We start from the raw sequence: 12,389 nt of genomic DNA, 5'->3' as shown, positions 1-12,389 counted from the left end.
CTATCCTTCAAGCCATACATCCAAGCCCTCTTCACCTCATCCAGACTACAACTCAAAAATATCTCCCGGATCCGTGCTTTCCTTAACCAAGATTCAGCAAAAACATTAGTGCATGCCCTCATCATCTCCCGCCTCGATTACTGCAACCTCCTGCTCTCTGGTCTCCCTTCCAACACTCTTGCACCCCTCCAATCTATCCTAAACTCTGCGGCCCGCTTAATCCACCTCTCCCCTCGCTATTCCCCAGCCTCGCCACTCTGCCAATCCCTTCACTGGCTTCCCATCGCCCAACGACTCCAGTTCAAAACATTAACCATGACATACAAAGCCATCCACAACCTGTCTCCTCCTTACATCTGTGACCTAGTCTCCCGGTACCTACCCGCACGCAACCTCAGATCCTCACAAGATCTCCTTCTCTACTCCTCTCTTATCTCCTCTTCCCACAATCGCGTACAAGATTTCTCCCGTGCCTCCCCCATACTCTGGAATGCTCTACCACAGCATATCAGACTCTCCCCTACCGTGGAAAGCTTCAAGAGGAAACTCAAGACCCACCTCTTCCAAAAAGCCTACAACCTACAATAACCCTCAGTCCAGTACACCACTGCGCAACCAGCTCTGTCCTTACCTATTGTACCATCACCCATTCCCTATAGACTGTGAGCCCTCACGGGCAGGGTCCTCTCTCCTCCTATACCAGTCTGTTATGTACTGTTAATGATTGTTGTACGTATACCCTCTTTCACTGTAAAGTGCCATGGAATAAATGGCGCTATAAAAATAAATATAATAATAATAATAATAATAATAGTAATAGTATAGGAGTCCTTCTTCCTTTTAATCTAAGTTTTTGCATTGTCTGCATTGGATTTTCGAGTTTGAGTTCCTCCTTCATAACCTAGACAGGATGTGTCTGACCATGTCAAACACTGAATGCCCAGATAAGGTAGTAAAATGTTAAAATTACATTTTCTGGTGACTACTGTCGGGAGTCATTTTATGTCCCCCTATACCACATGTGTCACACTCTGGCCCTCTTACCTCAACGGAATAAGCAACGGCCATGTTGACGGCAATGCTAATCTCATTGTGCCTGTCCTCGTCGGATCGTAAATAGAATAAGCAGATGCGCAAATTGCTCAGACAAGTCGTATCACTATTCCCCAAACCTTTTACTACCGTATCTACTGTTTATGATATCGGGGTTGTTGAACCATAACCGTCTATTGGGTCTTTCCTTCTAAGGGCAGAAGGGCCATGTCAGTCATTTTACCCAGTCGCACATTGATAACTTGTTCCTTGTAAACTGCGGCAAGTTGCTAAGATAGGCCCCCAGGGAAGACTTCCCCTGGTGGACTCGGTCACTAACTGGTATGCCATTTCTATGCTGGAATGTGGCATCCTACCGACTACACCAAGTGTAAACAGGTACCGGGGATGCAAGAACACAGTATAGGCAACTGAGTGGTGAGACATAACAAGGATTTTCTTTGCACAAACGAAGGAGTAGCAGTGATAAGTATAATTAGAGAATGGTAAAAATGATTACAAAAGAAAAGGACACATTAATACACAGAAATTTGTGAATGCAATATATGTATGCTTGGCTTCTTATAACATTGAATCTTACTTAGGTTAACTTAGTTCTAATGTCTCTGTCAGGGGAGCATCAGTGTCACCCCAGAATTTGTCAGAATCCCACTTTTCTAAGCAATCTATCAACACACATTCCCTAATGGGAATGTAGCAAAACCCCCTAAGCTGCAAATCAAATTTTAAGTCTGTAGCTCCCCTGTTGGCCTAATGCATATTGATCTGTATGTATTGCAACAACTATTGTTTGTTTAATATGATGTGAGTTTATGTCTGCATGCATATTGTTCAGATGTTAACAAAGTTAAAAAAAAAAGAAAAAGGGTCCTCATTCACAGACAGGATGTTCTTCCTTCTTCTCCCAGTGTATTCTTTCTAGTGTGGAGCTGGAAGCTGAAGGTCACAGCAGATTTCTCTCTCCCTCTCCCAGAAACCAGACTGATCTTATGTTGTAAGCTGGATGTTCTTAATTCTCAATAAATGAACATTCTCTGTTGCTCGCTATGGACATCACGCTGATTAACCCGCTGCTAACAGGTTATGGTCCCAGAGTCACAGCAGTCCCAGACCTCCAGAGCACAGAGATAGAAAGACAACAGCGAACTGAGAAGAAGTAAAGATGGCCACCAGCAGCATCTGAGCAAGGTTTACAGTGCCAAGCCTGAATAACCAGAACTACCAATCCTCAAATGTAGACTAATTACTTTTGACTGTTTTGTGTCATCAAAGAATGTAATAGATGTCAAATGAAAGCTGCAATATGGAAAAAAATGCATTCTGTAATTTTCATTGGCCATTTTTGAGTGCAGTCATTGCTATAATTGGAAAATCTCTGCAAGAAATGATGGTGCCACTAGTTATATTGTAGCCATCTGCCGCAGTGATAACATCATCTCAAATCACTATATCACTTATCCTAATTTTAACCGCCAGTAATATGGTTTTGACCATGGTACAAGGTTTTTAAGCAACTGTGCCAAAACAACTGCATTTAGATGGTAAGCTGATCATTTCCTATCTCTATATTGGAACTAGACTGGCTTTATAAGGATAGGATTACTGTATTCCATAGTACTACAGGACTTGCCTGGTTCTGTAGCATGACCACGGGGCAGGTGGTTTAACCTCCTTGGAGCTCCAGGGTGGACTCTCCCTTTTAGCCATCTCTCCTTTCTCCTTTGGTTTCATTTCTGCAGTCTGTTGACATCCGGGAGCGGAGCCTAACTTCCGCGCCACTCCAGCTCGCCAGCCCGCAAAGAGCAGGAATTTTCCCACCAACTGGTATTCTGCAATGGCGGCTAGTTCCAGATTTTAAATAAACAGTCCCGTTTCCATAAGGCGCACAGTATCCGGTTGTCACGAGCACGAGAATCCTTTTCGTGATGCCAAATGTAGCGCCCCGCGGGAATAGTGTTGTCACGGAGTGGCATGGCCCGGTTCCGTTGCCCCGATGCGTACAGGAAGGAGGGTTGGAGGGTGGCGATGCAAGATGGAGGATGGGGGTGGTAGTGACGGTTAGGAAAGTCTTGTAAGGTCGTGACGCCACCTGTGGTACGCGGCCAGGGATGGGGGCCGCCGCTGCGGGTGCTGCTCTCAGATGGTGAGGGTCGGAGCCGGGATGGTGTTGCTCCCCACAGGCGGAGTGGGATTACCCTGGGAAATGACGGAGGAGGATGGTAGGTGGTAGTCCCCGTTGGCGCCGCAGCGCTGGGCAATGGCGCCGGTAAAGGAGAGGCAGAGACGGGCTGTGGTTCCAGGTCTTTTACTCACAAGTCATTCAAGTGCTGCCCCAGAGTACCGGTCTCTGCCATGATGGGCTCTAGCCGATCGCGGATCTGTGAAAGGTTAAGTCCGGTGTGTGTGTCAGCCTGTGAGCCCTTTCCGACTTTGATGCGCTAAGTATTGGACCCCTGTGGCGTGAAGCACTTGGGAATCCCGGTGTCAGTAAAGTGTCCCGTTCTGTATGCTGATAGCGTGATTCCGTTGTGGGGCCAGTCCTCAACCCTGGATCCTGTATGCTATTTGGCTGCAGACTCGTTGGAACAGGTCCGGTGACTGATCTACCCGTTCCCCGCGACCCTTGCAGAGTTGGTAGATAACGTGAAGTCTATCTGCCCTAGGATTCTGCATCCCGACAGCACTGGTCCTGTGGAAGCAGCCACCTGCTTCTCCCAGTGACCGTGTTGAACACCCTGGCCCACAGAGCTGTTTGAGGCACATCCGCTCTGCTCTGTGTCTGAAACTGTTCTCTCTTTGTAGTAGTTGTGTTGTGCCTTCTGAGCTGTTGCCCCCAGCTGCTGCCACCAGTCGGTTCACTACTCTCACTAGGTCAACTTGCTTCTCCCTGACCCTGAGTCCCCGGTTCCAGTGGATTGGGGAGCCCCTGATGTGGTGGTGTTCTGTAAACCCACCGCTGTAGTGACCACCTACTGTGATCCAACACTGGCCCGGTCCCCATTGGGGAGGGCAACCTAGTGTTACTGCATGTATGTGTAAGTGGAAACCGGCACTGACCTTTACTGGACCCAGGATAAATACTACACCCTAATAGAGGTGCAGTAGCCTGTGGCGCCTGAAGCCTCAGGGGCGCCACAGTTCAACCTTTTTTTCACAATGTATTATATAATTTAAGTCCCTATTCACATCACATTTGAGGTATATGTTGGATGTGTACATTGAGATAACACCTACCATATCTCTGACAGAAGGCAGTGACATACTTCACAGGCATCAATAGGTTATGTCCTCCATATGCTCCCATTGTAAAGGACATTCATACCTCGTTATATTAGTTTATTGATAATGTTTCTGTGCAATTGAGAATACTCTTTATTACATAAGGGTTGAGAAGGATGCCTATTCATGCCGTATCACTGGCAGAAGTAACAACAGCAGCAGAACCCCTTGCATCTTGAACACTGACAGAATCTTGGTAGCCAGATGTCCAGTTTGCCCCAATTATTTGCTGGTAATAATGTTGAAGAGGTTCCATATCTGCTACCTTATCTCTTCACCGCTCTGTGGTGCAGATACCATTGGAAAACAGCACTAACCGTCAATATCAGAGTCACCATAAATGCAGTGTCTCCTTTACAATCTCCGAGTTTCAGTCATCCATGCTGTCCTCATGAACAAACTTTCCAAGGATCCATTTCACCAATGCTTCTCCATGCCTTATTCTGCCACCTGCAGGTTTACATGGCACCACACACCTATATGTACTTGTTCCTCTTAGCATTAAACCATTAGTTTACCATCAGTGTAGGAGAAAATACTTTAAAGGCGGTAGGTACTAAAGCAGAATGTCCTGACGTCACTTTTAAATAAATATGACACATATTGGCACAACAAGACCGAAAAAATAGCAAACTTTGCTTTAAAGGGTATATTTTTCTGCAATAGTGCCATTCTAATCCATAGGTGGTGTATAGCATTGTGGAGTGGCCCTATTTTCATGACTGTAAATAAGCTATATTAGTGACAAAATCTTTCAATAGGATCTTTGCCATATCTTTAAAATAGATAGAAACTTTATTAGATAATCACTGTAACTTCTGACTTGGTAACATACACTCCTCAACATTGAACTTGCAATAACAATGGAGACAAGTGGTGGAAATCATAGGATCGACATTCATGATAATGATATGCAAATGAGGAAAATATGGAAACAAAATTTTCAAAGCATTTTGATTTATTTAGTATCAAGTATAATGCGGGCGTCACACGAGACGAGCTATCGTGCGATGCATCGTTGGGGTCACGGTTTTCGTGACGCACATCCGGCATCGTACACGACGTCGTCTCGTGTAGTCGTGTGACACCTCCGAGCGACGCAGAATCGCTCACAAATCGTGAGTCGTGTACTCATCGCTAAGTTTTAAAAAATTGTTTATTTAACATGGCGCCGGTTGTTCATCGTACCCGGGGTAGCACACATTGCTCCGTGTGACACCCCGGGGACGATGAACACAGCTTACCTGCATCCCGCGGCACCCGTCGGCTATGCGGAAGAAAGGAGGTGGGCGGGATGTTTACGTCCCGCTCATCTCCGCCCCTCCGCTTCTATTGGCCGGCGGCTGTGTGATGTCGCTGTAACGCTGAACGTCCCTCCCCCTTCAGGAAGAGGATGTTCGCCGCCCACAGCGAGGTCGCTCAGCAGGTAAGTATGTGTGATGGCGGTTTAACCACTTTGTGCAACACGGGCAGCGATTTGCCCATGACGCACAAACGACGGGGGCAGGTACAATCGCTCGTGCAATCGCACAATAGATTGTAACGTGTAAAGCCCGCATAAGAGTCACACAGAGAAAAACACACACTTACATTTCTGGGCATGCCATCAATGATGTTAGCATCACTCAGATGTAGCAGAGCTGAGATTGTCAGATGTAGCCGAACAAATAATAGCTGGGTAAGGATAAAACGTAACTTTTAATATAACAATTAAAACCAGGGGATGTGAAGGTTGATTTTTAACAACCCACAACTATATGCAAGGTTGTTACTGAATTAGAAAAATGCCTCTATATGAAAAAATTGGGTATATGTACCGCCCCCGTGTCAGCGGCCGAGCCACTCGGATCCGGAACCGCAGTAGCTCGAGGGTCTCCGGACCCGGGAGGGGGGTCGTGCAGACACTCGAAGTGAAAAGGGGGATATGTACAGGGGATTTGGAAGTTTGTGACGCCACCCATGGTGCGTGGTAAGTTGGAGTACCACCGCTGCAGTTGGGGCACCCGGTGGTGGTGATATGGTAGCAAGGTGTTTAACCTCTCTGTGGGTAGGGGTTGTGCCCCGGGGCCCGGTGATGATAGCGAAGGGGTGCCGTTGGGGAGGAAAGGGCTTCTGCGTACTTACTCAGTCCAAGAATACTGACACCGACAGCTTGTAAACCAGAATTCTGAGCACCGCTGCAGCAAGGAGGGAGCACATTGGATCCGTGCCCTTGGTTTTGCTTGTTAGCCTGTGACCTTTTCGGTGGCACCTTCTTCACTGTTTGGACCCTATAGTGTGGAACTAATCGGGTCCCGATCACCCGTACGGCTAACGGAGTGAGCTTGCTCTCAGGTTCACGCTTGGGATTTGATGGACTGTGTTTTGGGAAAAGTCCTATCCCCTCATTGCACTAGTACCCCGATTTTGCTACTTCCCGGCCTAGGGTCCGCATACCCCGTCGTGCCCTGGCCCCTGCCCGGAGATGGCTCAAGGCCGCCAGCTGCCCTCCTCGGCAAGTCCGTGCCCCTTGGCACGATCCCCTGCGACCGGGGTTTCAGCTCCTACCAGGCCCAGACCAACGTCTGCCTTCTAGTAGTCCAGAGGAGCCCTGCTCCAACACGGAGACCTCTCCCTCTGAGAGTCACCACTCCACACTCCTACTCCTTCTACTCCTTTTTCGCTTCTCTTGTCACTTTTCACATTTCCCTACCAACCCCCAAGTGGGCGGCCCTATTCCCTTCAGGCCCCCTAATGGTGTGTCTGGTGGGTGTGGTGCAAAGTGTTCCTAGGGTTTTGACTGGCTCTGATCTTAGCAACACCAAAGAATAGGGATCCGTAACCAAGGAGGATGCGGATACTGTGCAGAAGGGCAGGTAGCACAATACCCTGTGACGACCTGATAGGCCAGAGCGTCACATATATACAATTGCCAGGCGTCTACCTCTGTTAGGAGGTGTTTTTGTTGTGCTCCGTTTAGGCCCCTTCACACGTCCATGAAAATCACGCATGTTTTTCACGGACGTGTCAAAGGTACGTATTGCCCTCCGTGTGCCGTGTTTATGGCACACATGTGTTCTCCGTGTGCTATTCGTGATAACACACGGAGAACGGGAACTTTCTGCTCACCTGTCTTTGGCGTCGCTGTCCATGGTGCTGATCTGCGGTCTCCAGTCCTGCCGACTCACCGCTGCTGCTGCTTCCGGCCCGCAGTGGAGTGAATATTCATGAGCATAATGAGCGGGGGTCAGAAGCAAGTGACAGCAGCGGCAGAGACAGCAGCGCTGGAGAAGGTGAGTATAGAAATTCTTTATATTTCACAGGCACGTGTGTTTTCTCCGGTGAGTGTCACACGGATCACACCCGTGAGGTCCGTGTGCAGTCTGTGTGACACCCGTGATGCCGGAGAAAAACGGACATGTCTACGTGTGGAGCACACGGGCACATGTATGCTCCACACGGACACACGGTCCATGGCAAAACACGGACGTGAGCGCAGGCCCATTGATTTTAATGGGTCTACGTGTGCCTGTGTCTCCGGCACGTGAGGAAACGGACCAAACTTGTACCGGAGACACGGACGTGTAAAGGAGGCCTAAAATGAAGCATCCTTGATGAGTCAAAAGCAAAACGCGTTGGAGGGAGACCCTTGAGCACTCCACCTGCGAGTCAGTAATTAAGGGGTACGATGCAGCTATATGTGATAGCTCCCCCTTGGAGATCCAGCATTTCATTTTATGTACATCCATACCGGACGAAGACAACATACCGGTGAGATTGTTCCATTTTGACGTATCTTTATCATGGGTGTTTGGTAATTGTATATACCCAATTTTTTCATATAGAGGCAATTTTCTAATTAGGTAACAACCTTGCATATAGTTGTGGGGTGTTAAAAATCACCCTCAACCTTGTTACTCTCTGCTAGCATTTCACCATTCTTGCCGCATTGATATCAGTGTTTTGACCCTTGCAGGACCTCTGGAGGATTTTACATGTATTATTTGTATCATATTCCCTGGTTTTAATTGTTAGATTAAAAGTTAAATTTTATCCTTACCCAGCTATTATTTGTTCACATTTTGGGGCAATTGCTCTTTGCTATCCAGTCAGATGTAGCTGAGCAGAGACAGGCAGATGTGGTAATAGAGACGATCATATATAGTAGAGCAGAGATGGTCCGAGATGCTACATCTGACTCTTCTCTGCTACATCTGACCATCTTACTCAGATGCAGCAGAGCTGAGAGTCAGATGTAGCAGAGCATAGACAGTCAAAGACGCTACATCGGTCTCTGCTCTGCTACTTTTGACCGTCTCACTCAGATGTTGTGCTGAGATGGTCATATGTAGTAAAGCTGTGACAGGCAGATGTAGTAACAGAGACAGTCAGATGAGGTAGAGCAGAGATGTTACATCTGATCAGTCTCTTTTCTTCTATATATGACCATCTCATTCAGATTTAACAGAGCGGAGACATTCAGATGTAGCGGTGCAGAGCCAGTCAAACACATCTACATCTGTCTCTGCTCTGCTACATCTGACCGTATCACTCAGATAAAGAAAAAAAAAAAAAAAAAACAGCACTAAATGTGCACTTCAGCACTGAAAATTCCAAACTGTACTTATTATAAAAATTTTGAGATTTTTGGCAAAAAATTGCAATTTCTTGAGCTACCCCGCCACATCACGGCAAATCTCATTTGGGGCAGTCCTACACTAAAATATTTTTATAAAATGGGCCATACGGCCTCACATATGAATAGTAGAACTGCTCTTAGCAGCACTCACCTGGTCTATTTCAATCCCGTACCCATGACTGAGTCATGGCTGTGGGCGGGACAGGTCCAAGCAAATGATGCATGAAGTAAATAGCCTGTGGACAGGGCCTGATGACTGAATGTGAACAGTCACCAACCGCCAAAATCTAGACAGGTGGAATACATCCCAAATTGGGGTGCATAGCAAGGTGGGGGTCAGCCACCGACCAATTCAATGAAGAAAAAACAAAAAGCCAGCACTAAATGTGCACTTCAGCACTAACAATTCCAAACTGTACTTATTTTAAAAATTTTGAGATTTTTGGCAAAAAATTGCAATTTCTTGAGCTACCCCGCCACGTCCCGGCAAATCTTATTTGGGGCAGTCCTACACTAAAATATTTTTATAAAATGTGCCATACGGCCTCACATATGAATAGTAGAACTGCTCTTAGCAGCACTCACCTGGTCTATTTCAATCCCGTACCCATGACTGAGTCATGGCTGTGGGCGGGACAGGTCCAAGCAAATGCTGCATGAAGTAAATAGCCTGTGGACAGGGCCTGATGACTGAATGTGAACAGTCACCAACCGCCAAAATCTAGACAGGTGGAATACATAAAAATTCCAAACTGTACTTATTATAAAAATTTTGAGATTTTTGGGAAAAAATTACAATTTCTTGAGCTACCTCGCCACGTCACGGCAAATCTCATTTGGGGAAGTCCTACACTAAAATATTTTTATCACTATGAGTATCACTCCGATGTAGTGCTGAGATGGTCAGATGTAGCAGAGCTGAGTCAGGCAGATGTAGTAACAGAGATGGTCAGAAGTAGCAGAGCAGAGATGGTCAGAGACATTACATCTGATGTAGCACCTCTGATCGTCTTTGCTTTGCTTCATCTGACCTTCTCAGCTATGCTACATCTGAGTGAAAGGGTCAGCTGTAGCAGCGTAGAGACAATCAGATGTAAGAGAGAGAAAGAAAGACATAGAGATGTGCATATATTCGATATTGAATAAATTCAGATTTTACAATATAGTGCTTCTATGTTTTCACCATTTGCATATCATTGACATTTCTGCCGATCCTTTTACTTCCATAATAATTTTACTACTGATATGCTTACATTTACTTTTTGGGCGTTTAAATTCTCTTTAAATATCATTTTTTTTAAATATATATCTGCTCGGATGTTCTACAATGTTACCTACAGGTAAAATACAGTTAATTTACATTTAATGTTTCTTAGGGGCACTTTGCACGCTGCGACATCGCTGGCCGATGCTAGCGATGCCGAGCGAGATAGTACCCGTCCCCGTCGCACATGCGATATCTTGTGATAGCGGCCGTAGCGAACACTATCGCTACGGCAGCTTCACACGCACTTACCTGCCGTGCGACGTCGCTCTGGCCGGCGACCCGCCTCCTTCCTAAGGGGGCGGGTCGTGCAGCATCACAGCGATGTCACACGGCAGGCGGCCAATAGAAGCGGAGGGGCGGAGATGAGCGGGACGTAAACATTCCTTCCGCATAGCCGGGGGAGGCAGGTAAGGAGATGTTTCTCGCTTCTGTGGCTTCACACACAGCGATGTGTGCTGCCGCAGGAACGAGGAACAACATTGTATCTCCTATCGGTGCGACATTATAGAAATGTCCGACACTGCACAGATCACCAATTTACGACGCTTTTGCGATCGTTTATCGGCGCATCTAGGCTTTACACGCTGTGACATCATTACCGGCTCCGGATGTGCGTCAATTTCGATTTGACCCCACCGATATCGCAGGTGCGATGTCGCAGCATGCAAAGTACCCCTTTCACCTATATGATAGCTTAATATGCCAGTCTTATGGAAAACCAGTCTTTATATTGGTATCATAATGAGTTATGATGATAATCTCAGGTCTGCTACATTTGTATAATGCAGTTTAGTATACAGAAGCAAGTGTCAAACGTCATCATCACTAAACAGACGCTCTGAATAATAGTAAGCAGACAATAAAATGCAGGATCCACCCAGCTCATTGGAAATAATAGCAATTAAAATACTAGGAGAGGCTGCATTCCTATATATGGTAGCTGTACATGCCGGAGTCACCCAGGACAGTCAGATCCTTCAAAGTTCCAGGACAGAGACAACATGGCAGGTACGTGTATTGGGTTTCAGTGGGAAAAGTAACCATTTTTCCAGACAGATTAAGCTGAAGGATTGTGGATGATTACTGATGAGAAGTCTGTATTCCGAAGAATTAATTTACGTATATTTTGTGGGCATCAAATATTGTCCATGTAATTGTTCAGACAGGATTCTCTGTATTATGTGGACAATAAGAATGATGTGTTCATTGCAATTTTATTCTGACAACATCTTTATGTCTGAAATATTTGGTTGGTTTTGCTATTTTAAGAGGGGCGTGTACATAATAATCTATTTTTAAACCATTTGGGGGATACGTAATTGAGGAACACCAATTTGTATGGATTGATAGACACTAATAATAAAGTATTATTGCGCCAGTTAAACTGCCCCATTTGAAGGGTGGTTATTTGATGTCTGGTCAGATATAATTGGGGAGGAGGGAGTACAGAGGCTGGCAATTACACAGCATTTATTCAGAACAACTCTTCAATGAATGGTCTGATGTAAATGCTGAAGTAACTGACCAAATTCGATCATGTTATACCCTGTTGGGTGATGTTCATGCTGTCCTTGTTGTTATTATGTGAGCACCTTGCCTAAAATGCCTATTTACAGTTATCATATTGAGAGTTGGGGGAAATGTCCTGTGCCATGTGTATTCTACATATATATTTAACTTAGCTTAGAGGTATAGTATGTGTGGTACATATGCGGGATATTGAGGTCACAGATCACCCAAGTAGGACATGAAATTGTGGCACCATGCAAGCTCCGCTCTAGGTAGGCCCAGAGTATAAAACGTGGACATCATTGCTCCTCATGGTCAAGAGCAATAGATTTTTGTTGGACAGTTTAGAGGAACCAGGTAAAATGTTTGCGGTGCACCTATAGGGTATTTAGTGTTACGAGAGGCTGAGAGTCCTACTGGGAAGTCCTGAAATAGTAAGTACTTGGGATTTACTTCCTCAGGACTAGGTGACCATTTGGCAAATTTAGGAGTGGAAAAACTCTCTCACTGAAATTGTGATTATGATTTGAGATTTGAGATTTGATGGTTTTTTGCCTGATGTCCTGATGAAGGGAGCTGAGTACACCTGAAACGCGTTGACCTGTGCATGAAAATAAAGACATTAATCAATCATAAATTCTGGAGTGGTGAATAGCTCAGCAC

The 12,389-nt window shown here is 45.9% G+C and overlaps 1 protein-coding gene across 2 annotated transcripts in view; it reads left to right on the top strand.

Moving 5' to 3' along the window:
* Window positions 1-11,142: 11,142 nt before the first annotated feature.
* LOC142311403 (protein-glutamine gamma-glutamyltransferase E-like) overlaps window positions 11,143-12,389 on the top strand; it is a 141,736-nt gene continuing 140,489 nt past the window's right edge. For both annotated transcript variants that reach the window (XM_075349792.1, XM_075349790.1), the window contains exon 1: window positions 11,143-11,225. In XM_075349792.1, coding sequence (XP_075205907.1) covers window positions 11,219-11,225 — 7 coding nt within the window. In that variant the 5' untranslated portion in view covers window positions 11,143-11,218. The remainder of the gene's footprint in view (window positions 11,226-12,389) is intronic.

Source organism: Anomaloglossus baeobatrachus, chromosome 5 (genome assembly GCF_048569485.1).
Source record: "Anomaloglossus baeobatrachus isolate aAnoBae1 chromosome 5, aAnoBae1.hap1, whole genome shotgun sequence".
NCBI lineage: Eukaryota > Metazoa > Chordata > Amphibia > Anura > Aromobatidae > Anomaloglossus > Anomaloglossus baeobatrachus.
This window is presented reverse-complemented; position numbering and strand designations above follow the sequence as displayed.